A 12,013-nucleotide genomic window follows, 5' to 3' on the forward strand; every position below is an offset into this window, starting at 1 on the left:
AAACATCCCCTAATTGTAAGCTATTCTATTACACTTGTGTATTTGCCAGCAAAAAACTGCAATAAATAAAATCTCAAATGGGTTTGGTATAAAACTGTAACAGCAAAGTCCAAGGGTTAACTAAAAGTTATCCCTGCAAAAATACAAGGAGGTACAAAACAGGACATCTAAGTAAGTTACCGTGTCCTGGGCCACATTTAAAAAAAAAAGGGTCAACACAATAAGAAAAGGCATAAATATATTTGGTCCCAAGAAAACATCACCCGAATTTCAGAGATAGATGCAAGTAAAGCCAGGAAGAAAAAGTGGAGTGTAGAATACCCAGCAAAGATTGAATCATCATTTCCTTATCACATTTAATGTTCCAGAGAGGACTGTAAAGACTAAGCTGCTCTGCCTTGTTCTATACGACCTGCGAGATACACCTAGAGTGTGGTACCACATGGACATTGTACACCAATGGAAGTGACATGTTAGCTGAATTATCACTGCTTTTATACTATGTACTTGTTTGTTTAGTAAGAAGAAGGATAATATCCTGTGCTGAAAATCTGATGAATAAAAAGGAAGACATTTAGATTATACTACATTAGAACATGTTTGACTGTTTTATAAATACAAAACCACCTAAAAACTGCTAATCCAACAAATGGCCACATTCTAGGGTAGACATTCTATACCAAGACCCTTGAAGGTGCTATTAAAAGGAATATTGCTGTAAGTGTTGTAATCTGTTGGCTGCATATTGCACTGAAATGCATTGCCATGTCAAATATTTCTTTTTTTCTGTTCATTAAGCAGAGAATTTCCCAATTGTATCCATATGCTAATGAGGCAGTTAGTACACCAAAGTCGTGTCCTCAGCACAGCTATTACCACCTGTAGCACTTCCCTCACCTCTTAATGAAGCCCTATATTTCTCATACAAATCCTTTTCCCTACAGAGAGGAATAGCTGTGCACTGGGTATGTCCTGGGTGCACCGACCACCTCATTACAGATTGAAATGGGAATATCTAATAAACACCACAATGGAAAGAAGTGATAAATGTATGGTAATAGAAATCACAGAACATTTCTCCATGACAGGATGCCAGCAGATTATAACAGTTGGGAGAGCTGGTAGCATCCCTTTTTAGCTGAATTCTGTTGACTATTAAAATTTTCATAGGGGCACATGTATCATAGTTTTTCGGCTGCCACTTTTTCAAGTTTCCTGTAGTTGGTCTACTTAATCATTGCAATGTATCTTAAGTTTTACCCCTCTGTGATACATGTGATGTGTTGCCTGTTCAGTTTCACAATAGGAGTGACACATGTCCCCCATAAAGTTGCTTTTACAGCTGCAATAGCCAAAAACAGAACATCAAAAATCTGAAATAAAGAAAGCATCACAATTTCCTATGACACCATCTGATCCTGCATTTTTTAAGTAAAAAAAAGCCATAAAATAAAAATGAAGAAAAATGCCTCTGTATTATAACTACCAAATTTTGGCTATAGTCCTAACTTCTAATTTACTAGAGGATGGAGATTTCACATTTTGGGTGAAATTCTTCTTTAAATGGACATCTGCCACCACATTTAGGGGTGGTAGACTGTCACCAAATGCATCTTTGTTACCTTAGGGTAATCAGTGCGGCTGTGCAGGGTGTAATGCTCACATGAGATTAGCAGACAGCCTGGTGTCGTCACCGGCTGTCTGCAGTGGTTGGGGTCGGCCTGCCTGGGGCAAATAGCAATGAGAAGGTGTGCATAAATTATTTTCCAACTGAGCCAGGAGGTGCTCGCTAGCGGAGAGGAGGTGCTCGCTAGCGGAGAGGAGGTGCTCGCTAGCGGAGAGGAGGTGCTCGCTAGCGGAGAGAAGCTGCGGCTAATTTGCATAAATGTATAAAGTCTATATTTCGGATTAGCAGACGTCCTGAAACGGGGCAGCAGGACTCCCCCATCACCCTTGAGGTAACGAGCATGCATTTGGGGACAGTCTACCACCCCTAAATGTGGTGGTAGATGTCCTTTAAGGCTTGGAATGGAAAATGATAGAGTAATAGAATAAATTACATATTAATCAATTTGTAACATTTGCTAGTATCTTAACTAGCATATCAGGGATTTGGATTTCCGGACCCTAATTTAAGGAGATCAGAGATAAATCTGTCCCCAACAAGATCAGGCAGCACCAAGGTGTTCAGCACAGCAGCAGATGTCACATGTGTTCTTGTAATAAAGAGCCATTTCCTTACTGTGCTTTAGACTCGGAAAACAACAACCCCTCTGCTGATATGGCATCTCCCAGGCCTACTGTTCTAGTTGGATCCTTGCAGACCAGAACAGGTGTAAAATGGAAGGTCACTCCTCCTTTACTCCACACCGCTACTGGTTCCTTAGCAGTGATCCTAGCAGTAGAACTAGTCTCCATTTGCGATGTAGAAAATTCCAATGGACTTTTAAGCATTACCCGTGATGGGTCAATGGTTGGACTGGCACATGCCTGAGCTCCAGCAACTCGAGCGCCTGCAGCTACTGCAGCGACCTGGTTTCCCCAAAAGCCGTCAATCGTAGCGATGATATGATATGCCAGTGTGTGAAAATGGACTCTGGTAAGACGAGAGCCTTCACTACCAGTACCCTGAAGAATCCAAAACAAGATATCGCTTACTATTCCCACATCTGGAACTCCAGACCAGGCAGATAGGGAAGAATGAGGACCATTTGCTGACTGTGTCAGAAAGAGAAGTTCTTGTTCATTGAGTCCAAGAGAACTTATCAGAGGGAAAACCTGCTGACCAACAGAACACAAAGAAAATGAGCTCATTATAAAAAGATGACAACCCTGTTCGTTACAGTTCATTCTCAGTGTTAAATATCTATGCAAAGAGAAAGATCATACTTTGACATGAATCAAAACCCATCTGACACCGAGCAAGTATTGTGCATGTGCTGTAAGAATAAGATATTTGGGCATGAGTAGATTTGTCCAAAATGGTGCGGAGGATTACACAGTCTAAGGCCCTATTCTAACTGCCATTGTGGGGAACATATATATGAGCGGTACGTTGAGCTCCATCTTTGGCCGTAGGAACGGCTGTGCTGTTATTAGCTATGGAGAGGGGAGGGGTGAGCAGCGCTCACTGTCCATGGCCCGGTGATTACTGTCTGTACTAATGAGTCATGCACTGGTGTGACAGGAATCCACAGGAAGTAAATAATGAAGCTTCCTATAGAGAATGAAAGCAAGCAGAGATATACAAAACTGCATAGAATTAATACAGAAAGTATATTAGAAACAAGAACATTTATTAGCTTAAACTGGACAATCCCTTTAAACATACTTCAGCTTCTCAAAGATTAGTGGTTACCTGGTAAATGATTCCTCTCATCAAGTCTCCATCTGTCATGCTTGCCAACTCCAAATGAATAAGTATATCTGTAGGAACATCTGATAAAGCAACAGCAGCCTAAAGGATGTAGCCAAATAAAAAAATTGTAAGTCTAGCAGAAATACAACATAATTTAACAACTTTCTGCCAAAAAATGTATTATTTATGCGTTTATCTTTTTCCAGCTTTCAAAAAGCAATCATTTTTACAGAACCATTAGACCTCACGCAAATGACCAGGGGAACTATCAGACACAAACTGCAGACAGCTCATGGCCCTCCTTTGAGGTCTATTACACCCGGTCATAGTGTATTGAGCGCACAGTAACTGTTTGTGTTGGAATTGACAAAAAAAATGCACTGGGAGGAAATTAACATGCCTTGTAAACCTGTTTTCTGACGTGCAACCCATTAAAAAGTCACAATTCCTGACAAATTAATTCTATGCCTTGTCCTGGCGCAGTTAATAGCAGAATTCTATGCCAAGCCAGGGCGTCAACACCCTGACCCACTTGGCATGAGGGTGGCACAGGGGTATAAGTTCCAATTCCTGGCAGTGTGCCAGAAATCGCACTATACTTGGCTTGTATATTGGGGAAAGGGGGGGCATGTTGTGCATTGGCAGGGGAGTATCACAACTGGTGCACAATGTGCAAAAACGGATGTTTGCCCACATTTAAATTTGTTGAACTAATATCCAAATTGTGGTCATAGATGATGAAGTGTCCCCACAAACAGCATCCAACTTTTCTTTTATCTCCTCACATTTTTTCCCATCCAAAAACAAAAAGCGAATTACTGAACGATACTGCTCTTTTTCCATTTTAGCGAAAATCACGGAACACGTCTTACTCAAATGGCTGCCAAATCCAAACTAACCAATCATTCAGTTCGTAATTTGTTTTGCCGTCGTTTGATAGATGACAGCACACGATGATGATAACACCAACTCAGGAACGCCCTCTGTCGTCAAACACAAGTACTTATTGAACCGCCCTCTTATTAGTTGGACTTGACTGCCTGAACCTAGAAAAGCTGAACTGACCATTACAGCTTTGGTCTGGCAAGGCTGATCAACAAATAGCCGAATTTGCCAGATAAAAATGACCTGCCTGAAAAAGTCTCCAAGTAGAAGACAGAAAGCCTTGCGTGATCCAAAGTTTCATTAGTTCATAAATTACAGTAAAACTTAATAATTTCCAGGTCACTATCCCCTCTAAGCCCTGGGTGGAAATTTAGGGGAAAAAAACACATGAAAGTGATTTTCTTACCTCATTTAAACGACTGGCTCTTTTCTCCTGACTTAATCCCTCCATCATATGCAATCCAGAAAGAACCAATAATTGTGGCTGGAAGTCCTCCAGGCTTGAAAGTAAAACCTCTAATGATGTCATGGCACCATTGGACAAGTCATGAGAAAAAATGAAGCGACTGGCAGCTGGAGCGTGACCTGAGCCCCACTGCTCTCCTTAAAGATGACAATAGTATTTCAGTGAAAACTGGTACCAACATTTACACAAACAATAATTACAAGTATCCACATTCTTTACCAGCTTTGTACTCCAAGATTAGATGGTATTCATCCTGTTCTTGTAATGAGGCTGGTGGTACCAGTATCCGATCATCTAGCAGTTCATGAAGTTTAGGGCCTACTGGGCCACAAAGAAGAACCTGTGGTAAACGATAATAAGAGCTCCATCTATAGGAACCTTTGTATATGATTTTATGGCCCTATCACAAAGTGTCTCTCTACGTGTGTGCTGGGCATGACTGAACACTGATGTAGCCTGTGTCTCCTTTTCCTTTTACACCATTTCCCTCCCTCCCCTGCCTGCTCAATGCACATGACAGGTAGTAGGGAAGGAGCTGATACAGTGCCCAAACTACAACCAAACCCACTTATTTAAATGCAAAGTGCCAACATGGCAATTTAAGCAGTAACATGTTGCTACCTGTTTTGTCACAGCTTTAACTGGTTTGCGACCGCCTGCTGTGTATTCACGGCGGCGGTCGGGTCCCACTGCATGGAGAGGGCTGAGCCCTCTCCATAGCCGGTAAGTCTTTGCTGCATATTGCTAGCAGCCTCAAAAAGATAGCGGTGCATGGGTGCTGCCAACTTGCCTAGGCTCGTCGCTCCCCGTGACGTCATCGTGGAGCGGCGATCCGTCTCCATGGTAGACTCAGGTCTTCCGAAGACCCGAGGCTATTTAGTTTGAACCCCTTCATAGCTGATAGCACATTGTAATGAATGAGGAGGAAAATCCCCATATACTGCCATACTGTAGTATGGCAGTATATGATAGGATCGATCAGACAACCTAAGGTTAAAGTACCCGAGGAAGTCCGAAAAATAGTAAAAAATTTTATTAAAAAAACCTAAAAATTCAAATCCCCCCCTTTCCCTAGAACTGACATAAATAAACAGTAAAAATCATAAACACATTAGGTATCGACATGTCCGAAAATGCCAGATCAAAATATATTAACGGTTTTTCAACATGTTTAACCCCGTAACGGAAAATAGCGTCCAAAGTAGAAAATGGCACTTTTTTGCCATTTTAAAAATTATAAAAAAAATCTATAAAAAGTGATCAAAAGGTCGTACTGTCCTAAAAATTATATCATTGAAAATATTATCAAATGTTGCAAAAAATGACACTACCCACAGCTCCATACTCCAAAGTATAAAAAAGTTATTAGCGCCAGAAGATGGCAAAATCAAAAAAATAATTTTTGTACAGGAGGTTTTAATTTTTGTAAATGTATGAAAACATTATAAAACCTATACAAATTTGGTATCCCCTTAATCGTACCGACCCAAGGAATAAAGTAGACATGTCATTTGGGGCGCTCAGTGAAAGACGTAATATCCAAGCCCACAAGAAAATGGCGCAAATTCGTTTTTTGCAATTTGTTACGCAGAAAACAAGCCATCACACAGCTCTGTATGTGTAAAAATAAAAAAGTAATAGATTTTTGAAGGTGGGGAGTGAAAAATGGACATGAAAAAACAGGAAAGGGCCCGGTCCTTAACCGGCTAAATTGTATTGGTATCCCGAGGACACCAATACAGTTGAAAGAAAGAGGAGACATTCAAATTATCATTGTAGCTTCCTTCCAGGGTCTCCTGAACAGGGAGAACATCGGGTCCCAGAGCAGGAGCTCCAATAATAACGTAGCCTTGTCTCCACCTCCTTGCTCCTCCAGTAGTCCCAGGCTGCTAAGGATGTGTAGCTTCAAAACAGCACTGATCACAGCACATCCTGGGTGGCCAGGGACGGCAGGGGGAGGTTTTGAGTCCTGTTTTGAAACACTGTGCTGGGGTGATGGACCCTCTGGCACCTGTGCATAGGCTATTGGAACCTGTCACCATCTATAAACGACATTACTGGTGACAGGTTCCTTTAATATGCAATTGGAGGGAATTATAATCTTTGCATTGATCATTGATTTATAAAAAATGGGGGAATTTATCAGGGTTTGCATTCCAGTTTTATGGTGTACAAACTACCAGTAATTATGATTATTCCCCCCTTTATGCCATGATATCCCCCAATAGGTGTATTTTAAAATAAGACACTTAATCCTACAAATTAGTAAAGATAGTTATAGCTTACCTCAATATCTGGGTGACTGGCTAATCTCTGTGCCATAAGAGCAGCATTTCCCCCAACAAAGTGCTAAGGAAGAGACAAAAAGACTAATCATTTTAGAATGTAATAGATAAACAGATGTGTTTCATGATGGAATGTATACTTTCTGCACAGACAACAGGAAGGTTCATCATTAATGTCTTTTGTATGTCAGATTATACCCGATATACTTAGAAATCTCTCTACAGTTAGGTCCATGTTTCAGGATGGAAACAGACATCCTGGCAGCATGAACCTCCAAGCAGAAGGCCTATTTAACGCATTGGGTGCCAAAATAAACGCCACTGATTGTTAGTGAAAAGGGTGAAGCTAATAGAAAAATTCCAGTGCCATGTATTTACACCAGGTGCAGCCCTACACAAATATAATACACTGTATTAATCTACCACCAGGATGAAGGATTGTAAACCAAGCACAATGACATACTTGTATATGTGCCCTTCTGGCAGGATCCACTATTCTTTAAGCTTCCTATGCCCTTGTTTTTAAGAAAACAAAAGGGCTTTAAAATGATGCAAATGAGCCTGAGGGGCTCAAGGCTCCATTAACACCAGAGCCCCTCAGGCTCATTTGCACAACTTGAAAGGCCTTTTTTTTTTTTTTTTAAACCACAGAATAAGATGCTTAACTAATTGAAGTTCCTGCCAGAGGATGCACCAGTATGTAAGTGTGCTTGGTTTACAATTCTTGATCCTAGTGGTAGATGTCCTTTAAAGGGGTATTTATGCTATATTTTGTGGATATAACTGACCCCATTATCATTGAGAATTAAGCACAGGAGTGGGGTGCGGAAAGGTGATTTAATACAGGAGTTTCAGTATACCACAACCTTATTGGATATTTTTACCCAAACTACCATCAAAAAAAGCATCTAACAAGAATCATGTAGATCTGGTCCATGGGGCTTACCTTGGCACCTGGGTTCTGTGCGGCAGTCCTGGAGATGTGCTGAAAGCTCTCTGCATCGCTATAGAAACGCTCTGCTGCTGCTCCTCGCTGCATGTAGTGCAGGAACGTAGCAGCCAGCTCCTCTTGTGAGGAGAGTACCACGTGATCTCCTCCAGATTGGGGCTTCAGTCCAAGGGCTTGCAGCAGGCTTACCCCGGAGACCACCACATCCACACATGCATTCACTCTGTATACACATAAAATATAGAAATTGCCATATTTAATGTTTGCAGTACCAGTTACAGGGGATATTGGCAGCCTTATCCTTTATTTTTGTGCCAAGTTTAAATGAGGTTGTGGAAGCGGTATGGTCAGATCAGTTGTGGTGCTGACCTCTTAGTTCCCCAACATTACTTTCACAATATTTCTAGATTGTTCCTTTTGTGTTCACAACAGAAGGAAGTTGCCAATGGCTTGGTAATTAAATTCCATGTCAGTGCCAAGTACTAACAATACATAGTGCTGGATTTTGTACTAGGCCCAACAGCCCCATGGCTATTCATAGTTGTGCAGGATACAGGCTCTTCTCAGTGAGAGGGAAAAGGTTATAGTTTTTTTTAATGGGAGTTGAAAATCACCATTTATTTCAGGTTTGTACTAAAATAATATGGGGCGATTTGGGACAGGTTCCCTTTATGGTGTAAGTGAGGGCACTCCAGAAGTCACACTTATAGTAACTAGGTAATAGCAATCTTCATCAGCTTAAAGGGCATCTACCACAAGGATGAAGGACTGTATGCAATTGAGCCTGAGGGGCTCCAAGCTCCATAGGTGTTAATGGTTACTGGAGATCCTCAGGCTCATTTGAATACAGTCTTTCAGCCGGATGTTAGATGTCCTTTAAAAGCTCAGTTGCCCGCAGCATATTTCTAGATGCATTGGTTCTCTCACTCAAGCCTCACTTTATTCACATAATATAGCTCCATGCTGTAAAGGTTGCCTGATCGGCAGTAAGGAGGAGGGCAGATTAATACATATGTTATGGTTATTTTTTGGCCTTTGATTGAAATTATATAGATACTTATATATGCATTACTGATCTCCCACATGAATGATAACTGTCTATAAGCCTAGAAAGAGCAGAGGTATAAAGAAAGGTATGCTGTATCTTTTCAAGGAAAAACACTATGGGGGACATTTATTATAGTTTACTTTTTTCGGGTGCTTATTTGCACCTGTGCATGTGTTTTTCCCCAACCATATATCTGGTATTAGATTCTATTCCTTTTTTTTTTTGCATCATTTTGTCAAATGTCGCAAAAATGTCTCAAGCTACTGTAAAATGTCGCAAAGAAGTCTCCAAAATGCAATGAGCAAGAAAATTAAAACAACAGGCTCAATACACAAACCTTGAGTCAAGCAAAGAATCATCAGATAGTGCTAGCACCCAAGTAGCAACTAGAAAATTATTTAGGAAAGCCAAAAAAAGGCTTTGTAGTAGCCTATTAGTGAATATTTTAATAACCTTTTAGTTACAACCCAAAAAAACTGCCCTGGAAGTGATGCTTTACATTGTTTGCCATGTAAGATGCCAGGAGTAAGCTGGAGTGTTTTTGTGCAAATTTTTAAAGGGAACCTTTCACCAGGAGACCCATTTTAAGCGCTCCCCCATACCCCACAAAGCACAGTACAGACACCGCAAAAGAGTTTTTGTATTAAAAAATACAGAAAAAATATATTTTATATAGCAAACATGGCCAACTTTGCAAAACGGCAACAAAAGTCGCAAAAAAGAAAGAAAAAAAGTTTGAAAAATGCCCCCAGCCGTATCCTTCTGCCTGGAGATTACACAGCATTAGTGATAGGCTCCCTAATACAGAGAGTAGTAGTCAGTGCAGGTTCCATGCTCACCCTACTGCCACCTTCCCCCAGTGTCTGCTGGGGGCTGTGATCAGCTGGTCCCATGCAGTGGCCAGGGCTTCTTCCAGTGATGGTCCTGCAGTGGTCTGCCTGGATGACAGGCTCTGCAGGGAGGAGGAGAGGTATTCCAGGGCAGCCTCAGGGATGTCAGGCTGGAGATGATGGATCAGTCCCACAGTAAAGGCCAGCAGGCCCACACATATGGTTCTGGCCCACATGATGATCCAGTATCAAGTAAATGCCGTATGTAATGAATGAGACGGAGGTGTCCTGTAACTGTACAGCAGCAGAGAGCGACACAGGCTGACAAATGACTCTGTGCTCATCAAGTCTTAGCACCTCATACAGACGGAGCGGTACCGCACATCCTTTTTCTTACTACAATCTCCCTGTAGCGCCCATATGAATATAACCCATCCGCAAAGTCCAAGGGACAGGCAGCGAAGGGAAGCAGAATGAATGAATGAAGAGATGACGGATCCTCCAGGCTGCACAGGCGGCACAATTCTACTTCCGACCACCGCCGGTCCTGCTCTACACTTCACAACTGCGCCAGCTGCGTAACTTGTGACTGTGAATAGAGAAGTGCGTACACCCCACGGAAAGAGAGAGGTCGCTCTCGTCCTCCAATCAATAACTCCAGAAGGTCACCTGAGGGGTTTGATTTTCATTACACATGGAAACGAGGCCTGACACGCAGCTCCTCTGTCCACGTCACCAGCTGTACACGAATCACAGAGCACCTTTTAGTCCAGGAGAATGAGGAACACTAGGCCGCTGTGTAGACGCCAGGCGCCATTTCCCCGGAGACTCCACAGCAATAATAGAAACGTGGTAGCGGCCGGCTGAGACAGCCGGAAATCACAGCGCGGCCTCTTATACGAGAAGCTCTGCCACATTCCTTTACTGGGTGCACTGCTGTATGTTACCGCCAGGGGCCTTCCCCGAATAAGAAGATAATGAAGATGTAACGGAAAAATCTCTTTAGGTCACCTGCGCACGATTGGGCACATTTATTAAAAACAGTGCAGTTTACCTGCGTAGTGTGCAGGCCACGTTCTTCATGAATCTGGCGCTCCCTGCACTTCTCTGACAGAACCTTTAAGGAGGGCCTGTCACCCATAAAACAGGCTCCTAGCTACCCCATGTTTAGTAGTGATTAACTGCTAGCGTTATCAGAACCCTCTGATAAAGTTAGCAGGAATTGCGGCAGAGTACAATAGGAATGCCGGACCACACGCCGCAAGCCCATTGGTGGCCTAAAGGGGTTGTATATCCGACATATATACACCACCCATATGGCCATTTGAAAGAGTCCTTACAGTGTATTCATGAGGGGCCGGTCCGAGGTGCTTGGACCGCCCATCCCCACACCATAGGCCAGTGGTGACTGCCAGGCTTCATGCACCGCCTCCTCAAACCACCCCTGCATGAATATGCCGGACCGCTGTGAGCTTGGACCTACTGTACTGCACGGCAGGTCTTCTAGCTGTATGGGAGGGTTCCCAAAAAAAGTTAGCGATTTATCACTGCTAAGAATGGGGTAGTGCTGCTTTAGTTCGCAAGGTTCAACTCTTTACCGGGACACCCATTTCAATGACAAAATTTGTGTTGTGTGAAGAATAGCGCAGCTGCGACACAACAGGGTTGTGTGCAACAAATATTTGTTGCAGACACTTCTTAAGTACATGTGCAAGTAATTTTCTTATAAAACAATGTGCAAAGTCTGCTAGAAAATTGGCGCAAGGTCCTAAGTAAATGTGCCCCAATGTGTTTTTCAGGACTGTCATTAATTCTTTTATTATTAGGACGTCCTGATAGTTGTTAATGAACGCAACTCACAGTGGCCAAGATTTACTATTAGTAATGTGCAGGCTGCACCAGATTAATGCTAGGTGCACCAGCATACGGTCTTTATTAATCTGGCGCATCCTGCACCTGCCGATCGTGCATGCTGGTACACTCAGTTTAACGGGCATAGGCCACAAATTTGTTGGACTTGCCAACTTAAATGTGGCGGCCAGTTTGAATATGCATTGGAACGCCCCTCTAGATGCAGAGTATTGTTTCGCAAAAATAATACTGGCGTAAACACTACATAAATACCATGTGCCAACTATGCCAGAAAACTGGTACAAACACTTTAATAAATGGGGGCCAGTGTTTTTTCCCCA

General features: G+C 42.4%; 1 protein-coding gene across 2 annotated transcripts; it reads right to left on the minus strand.

Moving 5' to 3' along the window:
• Nucleotides 1-183: 183 nt before the first annotated feature.
• On the minus strand, nucleotides 184-10,684 carry ADPGK (ADP dependent glucokinase). 2 transcript variants are annotated; one of them, XM_072147811.1, is made up of 7 exons: nucleotides 9,831-10,684; nucleotides 7,941-8,166; nucleotides 6,996-7,058; nucleotides 4,929-5,049; nucleotides 4,650-4,846; nucleotides 3,359-3,457; nucleotides 184-2,781 (listed from the first exon to the last, which is right to left on the minus strand). In XM_072147811.1, exons 1-7 carry the CDS (start codon nucleotides 10,055-10,057, stop codon nucleotides 2,239-2,241), a joined length of 1,476 nt encoding a protein of 491 aa, XP_072003912.1. In that variant the 5' UTR covers nucleotides 10,058-10,684; the 3' UTR covers nucleotides 184-2,238. The 2 variants fall into 2 exon arrangements, with proteins under 2 accessions (XP_072003912.1, XP_072003913.1); XM_072147812.1 differs by having other exon boundaries at nucleotides 184-2,778; nucleotides 9,831-10,683.
• Between the last annotated feature and the right edge of the window lie 1,329 nt (nucleotides 10,685-12,013).

Source organism: Engystomops pustulosus, chromosome 4 (assembly GCF_040894005.1).
Source record: "Engystomops pustulosus chromosome 4, aEngPut4.maternal, whole genome shotgun sequence".
In the NCBI taxonomy this organism is placed as follows: Eukaryota; Metazoa; Chordata; class Amphibia; order Anura; family Leptodactylidae; genus Engystomops; species Engystomops pustulosus.